This window comes from Triticum aestivum, chromosome 7A (assembly GCF_018294505.1).
Source record: "Triticum aestivum cultivar Chinese Spring chromosome 7A, IWGSC CS RefSeq v2.1, whole genome shotgun sequence".
Lineage (NCBI taxonomy): Eukaryota > Viridiplantae > Streptophyta > Magnoliopsida > Poales > Poaceae > Triticum > Triticum aestivum.
The window spans coordinates 738,858,381-738,870,404 of record NC_057812.1 but is presented as its reverse complement, the minus strand read 5'-3'; the positions used below and the strand labels follow the sequence as shown (position 1 = coordinate 738,870,404).

The window sequence follows — 12,024 nt, the reverse complement described above, 5'->3', positions numbered from 1 at the left end:
AACAACGGCCCTTGAATATATTGATTATTAGAAAAGACGAGATAGATTAGGATTTGTTCTGGGTTGTCTTGTACTCCAAGTTGATCATTGTACTCCTATATATATATGCACATGAGGCTCAAGCAATAAAACAACGACTATTTCATCAATCCTCTCTTTCCCTTCTAACAGTCATCATCGATTCAAGCTAATCCAGCCCAACACCGGTCTTCTTGAATTCACCCAAGCCAACGTACAACCTGCATCCCTCCATGGATAGTACTCCGTATGGTTGGCAGGTAATAGAATGCTCTTTAGATTATGCAATTGGTTACCCAAGAAAAAAAAATCAAAACATTGTTCTTGAGATCTCAAGCGATTCTATTGTGTTAGACTATGCCGTTTCTCATATGACCAAGTCTCACGAGCCGTTCTGGTCAAGCGGCCATATCATGCTGCACATATCTAGGATGAGCTCACGTAAGATAGGATCAGGCACTTAGAGTTTGTTTTGTAAAGTGTGCGTGTGTATCTCTCCTCTCCCCTCTGATCTATCTTATACCCCTCCGTTCGAAAATATTTGTCATCAAAATGAATAAAAAAGGATGTATCTGGATGTATTTTAGTTCTAGATACATCCTTTTTTGTCCATTTTGATGACAAGTGTTTTCGGACGGAGGGAGTATAAAATTGTACCGCGGAGTGGATGAATACATGCATCTTATGACTTAACATATTGGGAATCATATAAAGTATGTTTTTCTTGGACCACCATACCATTCCTTGCTATATTATATTCATACCAGCTGTTCTTAATTGAGTGTGTCAGGGTTATTGCCCTTCTGGCTGTACTGGCTGATACAGAAAAATTCTTCTTACAGCTTTCAGTTTTGTCTCGACGCACCACTAGAGTGATCGAGAGTTCTTTACTACTCGATTGATGATATTTCCGCAGATTTATTATGATCCTATTTTCCAAGAGATAGATGAAACGCCCATATGTGCAGAAGCACTTTGTGTTAGGGTGCAACGTGGGGGCAAAATAAACTTTGTGCATGAAAAAACCATGTCCATGAGGCCATCCACCCCAAAATCCATGATTTCACTAATTCTATGAAGCATGTTCTACTGTCGTGGTATGATCTCTGTGATGACACCATCAAGTGAGATAGATGCATGGCAAAGAATATGTCGTATATATTTAGTTATTTGCTGCTCTTGATGTGCCAATAGATTGTATGAGTTTGTTCCTTATTTCCTACAGCTCTAAAAATGTTTCTTGATTTTAAGATGCATGTTGGAAAGGAATATGATATTTATCTACCTTGAGACTATCAAATTAGTTCCTCTTTTTATAGAGGCCTGTTGTTATGAACTCATCCCAATGTTTCATATTCAACTCACATATACAAGATGCAGTGTTCTTTGTTATTTCTTTGAGAATTTCCTTATGAGACGACCTAACATGCTACATCATCAACAACGCATGCAGCTTCTTGCAAACTACACTACATATTCGACCTAAAATTAGTAATTATGTTGCCTAAATTTAGAATTAGTTCTTCACTTGAGAGATCACATTCATTTGTAATCAAGACAAATGTCATTATTACTCTTTGGTGAGCTTCTACTTGCATACCAAACCCTTAACATATTATTCATGTTCATAGGGTAATCACTTTGATCCATAAGTCTTTATTTGTTACACTGTTTGCGACTATGAATTAACCTTTGGTACGTCTGCGGTGATACAAAATTTTCACAGCAATGCGCGGGGTATCATCTAGTTTACTTATAGTATCCATCCAGGAGGACATACTTAAATGGAAGGTGAGATCTTCATGTGTCCCAGCTTTTTATTACTAGGTTCAGGCGGCTGAGTTTCTTGAAATTAGGCACCATCGCATCAATGGTTCTGATTGTTTTAGGGGCCAAAATTCATTTGTTCATGTTGAATGGTATGCTTTGGTTAGTGCTTAGTTTTTTGGAAAAAAAATGTTTGTGCGCATATGCTGCAAACCCGTAAATCTGGAATCTTTGTTATTGTCAGCATGTTGTTTTTTGTTGATTGCATGGTCATAGGCATTTGTTGACAGTCATATGGTGGGTGTAAATATTGGTGCATAATCCATGGCCTTGGTCATGATTATGTTTCACTTGGTACTGCCTATGGTTTTTCTTTTTTGCATCAGTAGGAAAAAGCATAGTAGTGGCGTGTGAATTTAGCCCTTAGTGGCGTGTTTTGGAGACGCCACTGATTATGTGCCACTGATAACAGCGACCGGTGGCGTGCAAAAGCAAATGTCACTGTTAACAGCAACCGGTGGCGTGCAGTGGGCCTGCCACCAGTACGCTGTATTTGTGGCATGCACTGGACACAACACAAGTACGAATCAGTGGAATTGAATTGAAATTTCAAATTTGGGAAGAATTTAATTGAAAATGAAAATTAAAATTGGGTCGAATTGAAACTCAAATTCAAACTTCATATTCATTAAAATGGCATGAATAATATAGTTTGCGCCAAAAGTAGCTTACAATATATTTTTACAAAAAAACATAGAAAAAGTGGATAGTGGCCACCGCCGCCGCCGAACCCTAATGGCAATCCTAATCGTGGGTGGGGTTGATGAAGACTGGCCGCGGCCATGGCCATGGCCAATCATTGTCTTGTGGTGACGACCCGTTGCGCGGCGGCGGTGTCCAAGCGCGTGATGGCGTTTCCCGGAACATGGAGGTCCACGTCCACTTCTGCTCCTCCAGGCCAGGTGGCAGCAGCTCCACCCGCTCCTCCGGCTCCTGCTCCGGCTCCGAGTGCTGCTGCGCCGCCTCTGCCGCCTCCATTGGCGTGCTGCGGAGGACATCGAAGATCCCCAGCCAACGATTGAGCTCGTTGGTGTCGACGGTCTCGAGGGAGTTTTCCACCGCTTGCATGAAGTTGGGGTCCTCCTCGCCATTGTACTACTAGGCCTCCTCCTTCACCATGCTTGGTAGTGGTGGCGGTGGAGTACGAACGGACGGCGACCCGATATGTAGGGAGGCAGGCCGACGGAGCGCGCGTGTGCCTCGAGGCGAAGGTGGAGCCGTGCGAGCAATTTGTGGTGGAGGAGGATCACGTCGATGGTGCTCGCCGTTCGGTAAGAACCTCATCAGGGGAGCGGCCCCTCCATAATTCCCACCGGCCTTCGGGGTTCTTCGGCACACCAAGGGGGCTGACTCCCTGCACACTCTGCGGCGAGCCTGACCGACCACGCCGGCTTGTCGACGCTGAACGCAGGATCCACCTTCTTATCGGCGGGGAGCTCCATCCACTTCTTGTGGACGAGGAGTTCCATCTCGGCGCTCCCTTCGTCGGGGACAAGCTTACTTTTGAACATTAATTTTTCAACTGAAATATTAAACAAACACTTTTGGATGCATAGTTTACGAACTCATTTTTATGTGAAAGTTTCTTTACATAAACTTATGTATGGACTGTTTATGTACAACAATACTCTATAAATCATCTATGGAATATCATAATTTGTGTACGTACAATTATTTTCATATGATCTGTTTAGTGCATCACGAGTATTTCTTTTAAGATATATAATCATGAAAAACATTCTAAATTAAGAATTGATGCGACATATAGAATGAAGACATTCCGGACTGCATCCAAGAAAATATTATTATTTGGATGAATAATTAACTTCTTATGAATTTTTAAGCCTTTTAAGTTTGTGTACATTAATTGGAGCATTGACTTGTCTTTGCTTGCCTCCACCACTGTTCACCGCAGTTCCAATGATTGCAGCTTCCTGCCTTCCTCATCATCATCATCATCATCATCATCATCACCATCAGTCGTTGATCATCCTTGCTTGCTTTTTTTTCGCGTGGAAGTAATTAGTTTGTGAGAAAAAAAAACTACAAGAATTACTTGCCAGGTAAAAAGAAGTGGGTGATGCATCATATGAGTCGGTTAGAACAGACTTGCAAACTTAACATTTTGCTTATATTTATATTAGATGCCATAGCATACCATGCACCGGTTGAACCAAAAGGAAATTTCCATGTCAAAGTATGCAAATTGTAAACAAACGAAAACCCTCGACACACTGTTGTCCATGAAAGCTTAAACCCAGATGAATTGGGGCGCTCCTCCATGAAAGCTTAAATTCATGTATACACGGTGGAAGTTGGCCATCTTATTATATATTCTGCAAAGTAGCGGGTCGGGCGCGGGCGTGGGCAGACCGGCTGGGCTTAGTGCTGTCCAGGCAGCTTGTCCTTGATCTTGTCCATCATGCTCTTGTTCTCACCGGTGCTGTCAGTGCCGGTGTGTCCCGACTTCCCGTAGTTGCCATCGGTGGTGGCTGTGGTGGCATGCGTCTTCGAGCCGCTCATTCCAGTGGTGTGCTGGTGGTCACCGTGCCCACCGGGAAGCTTCTCCTTGATGTTCTCGACGACGCCCTTCTTCTCGCCGGTGCCGGTGCCTGTGCCGGTAACTCCGGTGTGTCCTTGCTGCCCGTACGTGCCACCGGTGGCCTGCTGGTGATCACCATGGCCACGGGGGAGCTTCTCCGTGATGCTTTCCATGACGCCCTTCTTCTCGCCTGCGCCGTGCCCCTGGTGCTCCATCTTGCCCTCAACTTGTCCCTAGGGAAATCTGACACTGGTTCTGTTGTTTGCTTGTCCTGGTTGTGTGAGGAAGGTGGCTGTGTAAAGCAAGTGCAGCACGAGGCGCTATTTATAGGCCGTTGGAGGGTGGATAAAGCACCACGTGTGCTCTTGTGAGTGGATGGGCAGGTGACTGCCGACTAGCTCATAAAGTGGGGTGGTTGGATGGACGAGTCGCCGCGGCATGCAGTGCAGGGCGCGACGTGCGCTCGCATGAGTGGCTGCCGACCTGACAATAAAGAGGAGCCCACTTGTTTTTTTTTCCACTTTTATAATTTGCCACAACATGTCTCGCTGACAGGTGGTGGTCAGTGTGGCAAATAATAAAGGATTTAAAATATCACCCTCCAAGGCACAGGGCGCGTCCCCGTCACCGTGCAAACCATATTTTTTAATGCGCGGGATATTTTTCACAGATCTTAGAACAATTCCTACAGACTGCATGAATGCTAAAGAAAAATCTTGATGTTCTTGATTTTGTGCTTTGGGTTTAAAAGTTTTGTAATTCTAAATATTGTTTCACACGCACCTTGAATTGCTATTTCCAGCAGCGGACGGTCCAAACTTTTTGTAAGAACTTGAAAAACCTTCCGTGAAACAAAAAAGCGCCGCGATATCACTGGCTACTCGATCCACTCCGAGATCGGTACACTCGCCCGAAAGGCGTAACCATAGCAAAGACAAGTACAGTTTTTTTTTTTGAGGGTCAAAGCAATTGTTTTATTACTGAACCATGTTAGGCATATCACCTAAAACAGGCCCGGCCACAGATGCCGGGATATCAACCTCCCACACAATGGGTTCATTAACATTACAATCATAGCCAAGCTTAGCTAGTTCGTGCGCAGCACGGTTGGCGTCTCTTCTACAAGCAAGAACTTCACATTTTGAGAACCATAGCCTCATTTGGACCTTCAGATCTTCCAGGATCGATGCATACGCCGTGAAGCTTGGCTCCTTCTGCACGAGTGAACCTGCAGCAACTGTGAGTCCGTTTCTATGCATATCCTGATCGCTCCTAGATGTGTGGATAGCTCCCCCGCCGCCATGGCTACTTGTAGTTCAGCTGCGAAGGCATCATAGACATGCTCACTTTTCCCAGCCATGCAAGCTACCACATCCCCGGCATGGTCTCGGGCAATGATTCCCCAGGCAGAGTGGGCGCTTCCCGGCATATGCGCTTCATCGATATTGAACTTAAGGGTCCCGTCCTCTGGTGGTAGCCATGTGGACGCCCCTTTTGTGCTCTGTTGTTTCTGCTTGCCCACAATATCCCAGTATTCCGTAGTGGCAAGTTTGGTTCTATGCACGAGCTCCCCTGGCCGCATTCTCTTCTCATTCTTCCTAGCCCTATTTCGCTCATTCCACCACTCCCACCAGAAATGCAGGATCTGAACTCTGTCCTCCATTTTCAACATCCATAGGTGATCCAAGACATCTCCAACCGCATTGTATCTTTCTAGGTCGCTTCTCACAGCTTCCATGCCCATTGCACGCCACACCCTCTTCACTTCTTTGCATCGTACAAACAGGTGCCCACCATTCTCGGCGTTCGTGTGACATAGCAGACAGCTAGTATCCTCAATCTCCATCCCCCTTGTCGCAAGGTTGGTACACAGAGCAAGTGAGTTGTATGCTAGTTGCCATGTGAACATATTGATCTTGCTTTGGCACGGCATCTTCCAAATACGGCTCCAGAACATGCTCTTGCAAGCATCCATCGACCCATGCACATCTCCGCTCCTGCCTTCCTCCAGCTCATTTGTGATCTCATGCATTTTGACATGGAGTTTATACGCCTGTTTCACTGAATGCACACCCTTCTCGTCGAAGTGCCATGCGATGAAGTCTTGCATGCCGTCTCTCAGCAGGATCCCAAGGATCAAGCTTGCATCTTGAGGGACGAAGATATCCCTCACCAGGTCATCATCCCATTGCCCAGTTAGCGGGTTTATGAGCTCATGTACTTTATCCGCAGGACCCCGTTCCTCGGCATTTGTACTTGTCGCGACCAAGCTCTAGGCAGCCAGGGATCCTCCCATATGTTTTCCCATCACCAATGCGCCAAATGTAACCTTGTTTCACCAGCTCCAGTCCATGAAGTAAACTCCTCCACGTGTACGAGATGTCGTCCTTCGCTGCTGCGTTCAGAATATTGCCGTCGGGGTAGTACTTAGCCTTAAGAAATTGTGCGCATAGGCTCTCTGGCCTTTGGATGAGACGCCATATCTGCCTTGACAGCATCGCAATGTTGAAGGAATGAATATCTCTGAACCCTAGACCTCCATGCGCCTTAGACTGTGTCAGTTTTGGCCACCCAATCTAGTGGATCTTGGACTCATTATCCTGCTGGCTCCACCAGAATTTTGCAATGAGTGAACTTATCTCCTCGCAAAGAGTCTTTGTGAGAGAGAAGCATGACATGGCATATGTTGGGATGGCTTGCGCTACTGCTTTAACAAGCACTTCCTTCCCAACCTCGTCAAGAAGCCTCTCCTTCCAACCTTGCATACGTCGCCTAATGGCGTCTTTGATGTCTGCAAAAACATGTTTGCGTGATTTTCCCACATACACTGGCAGCCCAAGGTATCGTTTGTTCCATGTCTCACATGAAATACCCATTTCTTGCTTCACAATTTCCTTGTGCTCTGCTCGGGTGTTGGCGCTAAACATTATGACACTCTTCTTTGTGTTAATGCATTGACTAGACCATTCCTCATATACGTCCAGAATTCTTTTGAGCTCGCTGGCTTCATCCCTATCAGCTTTGATCATTAGGACATAGTCATCCGCAAAGAAGAGATGAGTGATAGTCGGTGCCCCTTGGCACACACGGACACCCGATAGCCTCCCCTCTCGCTCGGCAGCATGCAGCAGTGCTGATAATCCCTCGGCACATATGACAAATAGATACGGCGATAGAGGATCCACTACAAAAAAAATACACTTCCGTGATGATACATGTTTGTCGTAGGTCGCGTTTTTTGTTAGGCATGTACATCCATGACAAATTTATGACAGAATTAAGATAGTCATACCCGTGCTGTCGTAGAAGTGTTCCATGACATTACCAAAATTATCATCACGGAAGTGTCCACTTCCATGAAGATAAATCATGCGTCACAGAAGTGCTTTTGTCAAGGGTGACCGACACGTGACATCCACCGTAATGGAACGCCGTTAAGATATCGGATCGGGTTTTGGATCCGATAACCCGTTAACAGCCCCGACCAATGGGGATTTTCCACGTGTAAAATCATCATTGGCTAGAGGAAACACGTGTCGGCTCATTGTTGGGACAGATGTCATCCAGTCACTGGACAGAAGGAGCCTATGATACGTCGACACGTGGCACGGCCCAACAGTGGTCCATTCCTGTGAAAAGGCCGGCCCGTTTGACTTGGTCAAAAGCTGGCGGGCCAGCCCATGGAAAGCCTGTTAACGGCCTGCTCGCATATAGCCCATTTACAGCCCGCTAACCCAAGGCCCGTTACGCCCTATCCGAATTAGGCCCAGTAGCATCATTTGGGCCATCCAATATGATTCCAGCCCGTTTTCACTTCTGGCCCATGTATAGGCCATGATGTCTTTCGGCCCATATGAGGCCCTTTGTAACTCTTGGCCCATTAGCAGCCCGTGCTGAAACTGGCCCGTAATGAATAGTGTATTACTTTACACCCATTAACGGCCCATGGTGAAACTGGCCCGTAATGAACAGTGTATCACTTTATACCCATTAACGGCCCGTTATTCCGTTGGGCCGTTTCTAGCCCAAGTTAACTTTTGGCCTTCCGAGGGCCCATTTATTCTTGGGCTCATTTGCAGCATTCGGTTACTTACGGCCCGTTACTATCATTTTCTGCTTGTGGGCCAAATTCAACCCGTCGTTATAGTCGGCCCGTTTGTGGACCGTTAGTCTGTTGGGCCATTTTCATAGCATCACCAAATACGGCCTATTAACGGCCCGTTATGGTCAGCCCATAAAACGTACGATTTCCATTAAAGGCCCGTACAAAACCCATAAATGAGTCCGCGGCCCATGGATCCTACGAGACGTAGAAGGCCCATGGATCCTACGAGACGTAGAAGGCCCATGTATCCGACGGCCCGTGAAGTGCCATGGTCGGGCGAGTTGGCCCCCGTTTGAACGATATAGCATATTCAAAGAATTATCCTACTCAATACTATCACCTCTAAAAAGCATACACTATACAACAAAGAGATCAAGGCATAGAAAGATAGAATAATCCGACACTATACAATAAAGAAATTACAGCCGATTATACCCACTGGGCATTATGGTTTGGCACATGTGATAATAAAGCATACACAAACAGCAAATTACATACACTGGGAAAATACATCTCATACATCATGGACGCGCATCAACTTAAATCCATTTGAATTATAATCTCTTCAGAAAATAGGATTGGCCGGATTCAGATAGCACAAATTTCAATCTGCAAAATCTCCAATTCCTTCATGGGTACCTCAATGTCTTGTTTCATTTTTTTGACTCCTGCATCTAATACCTGCATGTCTAGTCTCAACTTGTTGATTATACATTGACAATCATGTACACGTTGTCTTGCCACCTCTAGTTGATGCTCGAGAACATCAGCACATTCCAATTCCAATCCATAATCATCCGGTAACGGTCATGCCGCACTGCTCGCAGATCTTTGTGTTGATGTCACTTCAACCTGAAATGTTTCTGTAAGTACACATGACTAGGGCAAAAATATAGTTACAACAGTGAAGCGAACAAGACACTATTTTGTACTACATGGCAAAATAGGACTAACAAAAGTTACATGTCATGAAGCATAAGCATGTGATATTTTAAAAATTATAAAAAAGATAGTCTATGCAGCCTGCATACAGAAATCCCTCTTAGCTCACCAGAGGAGCATGATGTTGGGGCCCAATCGAAAACACAGACAAGTTACAAATTTAGACAGCACGTTGCGTATAAGTAAGCAAGCAGCTGGCCATTCTGTGCCTCAATTAAAGTCTTAGGGAGCATAATGAACAACAGAGGGTTTCATACAAACATACTATAGCAGGCAAAACTATGCAATCATTAGCGTAGTGTAAACTAGATTGTGAGCCTCATGCAATAATAGTTGGTTAATAGACTTCAAAGCTTCAGGCACATTTCGGCAGAGTAATTAAATAGTAAGGCCTTTAATTATGTCAACTAATAGTGATACAAGTACCAAATATCAGGCATGATTATTTGGGCATCTCATTAACTGAGGACAAATAAAGCAATTGAAAAGAGAAAATTAACTATGCCTAAAACAAACAAGGAATTGAACTGTTGAGTTGCATACAGTGACTTACCTTAGCAGGTTGAAGAGGCTCAGCGCAGCTCCTACTTCTCTTGCAAGGCTCCTTCCTAACATCTTGTACTTGGAAATCCTCAATCTTATCTTCATTGCACCCCCTCTGCAAGGTGACACAAACTAGTGACTCATCTCCTTGGAAGATAAATATGCATATTTTCCAGTCTGTGAACACAAAAGAATGAGATTATAACAAAACAACACCACATAATGAAACATTCCGCATCTCTTGCACTTGCACACAATGAAATGAGCATTTACTATGTCTGCACTATGTAAAAACTAGGCATACCTTCGAACTGGATCTCCAGGTACTCTTGGAGAGCCTACTGTAGTGTACATCCAAACCTTTATGTCACCTATGAGTTAGACAAGGCCCCCCTACAGCAGCCCTTAGTGTTTAAATCGTTGACAAGCTCTGTTAGAGTGTTAGGTCAAGAACAACAAGTAATCAAAGGAAACAGTCCTAGTATGGTTGGCTGATGCAAAAAAGTAATTGAACAAATGTGTGAGCAAATCTTACATATCAAGAAAAGAAGCAAATAAGGAGGCTTAAAGACCATCACTTGATTGGCCAGATTTAAGGGGCATTTAAACATCATGTGCAACGTATGAACTAACATAAACATTGCATATTCCAGATTCTACAATGGAATGCACATGTATTAGGTTATGCCATGTATGATGATGCCTAAATGTATAGATAGCAGGCAGGAGTGATTCATCATTGCACGCACAATTGAATTGCAGGTTAAGGGCCAGTTCGATTCCGCCTTTTCAGGGCATATTGTCAAAATAAGCCATAAAAGATGTAAAGAAGTCATTTTTGAGTTATGAGCTTGGGCTTAACTAATTTCGCTTTGGAGGGGGGTGTTTCGGGTAAAACCTCACTAAAAGTTGAAGGTAAGGGGAATAGTAAAATGACTCTGTTGTCTGCCTATATCACACTCAAAATGCAACTGCTGATGCCCGTGTCACACCTGACTCTCAAGTAAAAACAAACATGCAAGCATTCATTGCCCTGCCCGCTTGCATCTCCCCTCCCCTTTCCCTTTACCTCGATCCCCTGCCTGTAGCACTAGGGTTCCTCCAGCAAGCCGTCGCCACTGGTCCCATCTGGCCTGGTCCTCGACGATGCTATGTCTAGCTAGGCTACATGGCCGGCGGGTAGGGGAAAATCTCCCTGGCTGCTGCTCCCTCTGGCGCCGCCCCACATTCTCATGGTCTCCAGCAGCTGCTCCACTGTGGTTCGTCCAACGCACTACTTCGGCGGGCGCTGCACAACTACGGCTGATGCCACACTACGGCAGAAGGCACCTTATTCCCCCTCCCCTCCTCCCAGGCCATGGCCTTGAGGTGCTGTTGAAGGATGAGCTCATCCAACAAGGTGAGGATCTCCTCTGATTTTTTGCCAAATTTTCATTCTTATCCACTATACGATGAATTGCTATGAGCTTCTTCTGCTGCTGCTATATGATGCATTGCTATGAGCTGCTCCTGTTGCTGCTATATGATGAATTGCTATGAGCTGCTACTACTGCTGTATGATGAGTTGCTATGAGCTGTTGCTGCTGCTATACGATGAATTGCTATGAGCTGCTGCTGCTATATGATGAGTTGCTACAAGCTGCTCCTGCTGCTGCTATATGATGAATTGCTATGAACTGCTCCTGCTGCTGCTATATGATGAATTGCTATGAGCTGCTCCTGCTGCTGCTATATGATGAATTGCTATGAGTTGCTCCTGCTGCTGCTATATGATGAATTGCTATGAGCTGCTCCTGCTGCTGCTATATGATGAATTGCTATGAGTTGCTGCTGGTATATGATGAATTGCAGACTGCTGCTGATGTATGATGAGTTGCTATGAGCTGCTGTTGCTGCTATATGATGCTTTCAGGTGGTGCTTCTATACGATAATAACCAGCCACTTGGACCATCGAATTTCAATAAATAACTGTTCTTCATTTAAATGTGGGTCATGCGTTCTTCGTTTAAATTAGGCAATGAGATCTCTATGGAAAACATTGACCAA

At 45.0% G+C, this 12,024-nt stretch overlaps 1 protein-coding gene across 1 annotated transcript; it reads right to left on the bottom strand.

The window, feature by feature from the left end:
- Positions 1 to 4,054: 4,054 nt before the first annotated feature.
- LOC542792 (cold-shock protein CS120-like) lies at positions 4,055 to 4,679 on the bottom strand. The gene has a single exon (XM_044569636.1). It carries the CDS (start codon positions 4,600 to 4,602, stop codon positions 4,228 to 4,230), a length of 375 nt encoding a protein of 124 aa, XP_044425571.1. The 5' UTR covers positions 4,603 to 4,679; the 3' UTR covers positions 4,055 to 4,227.
- Positions 4,680 to 12,024: the final 7,345 nt, after the last annotated feature.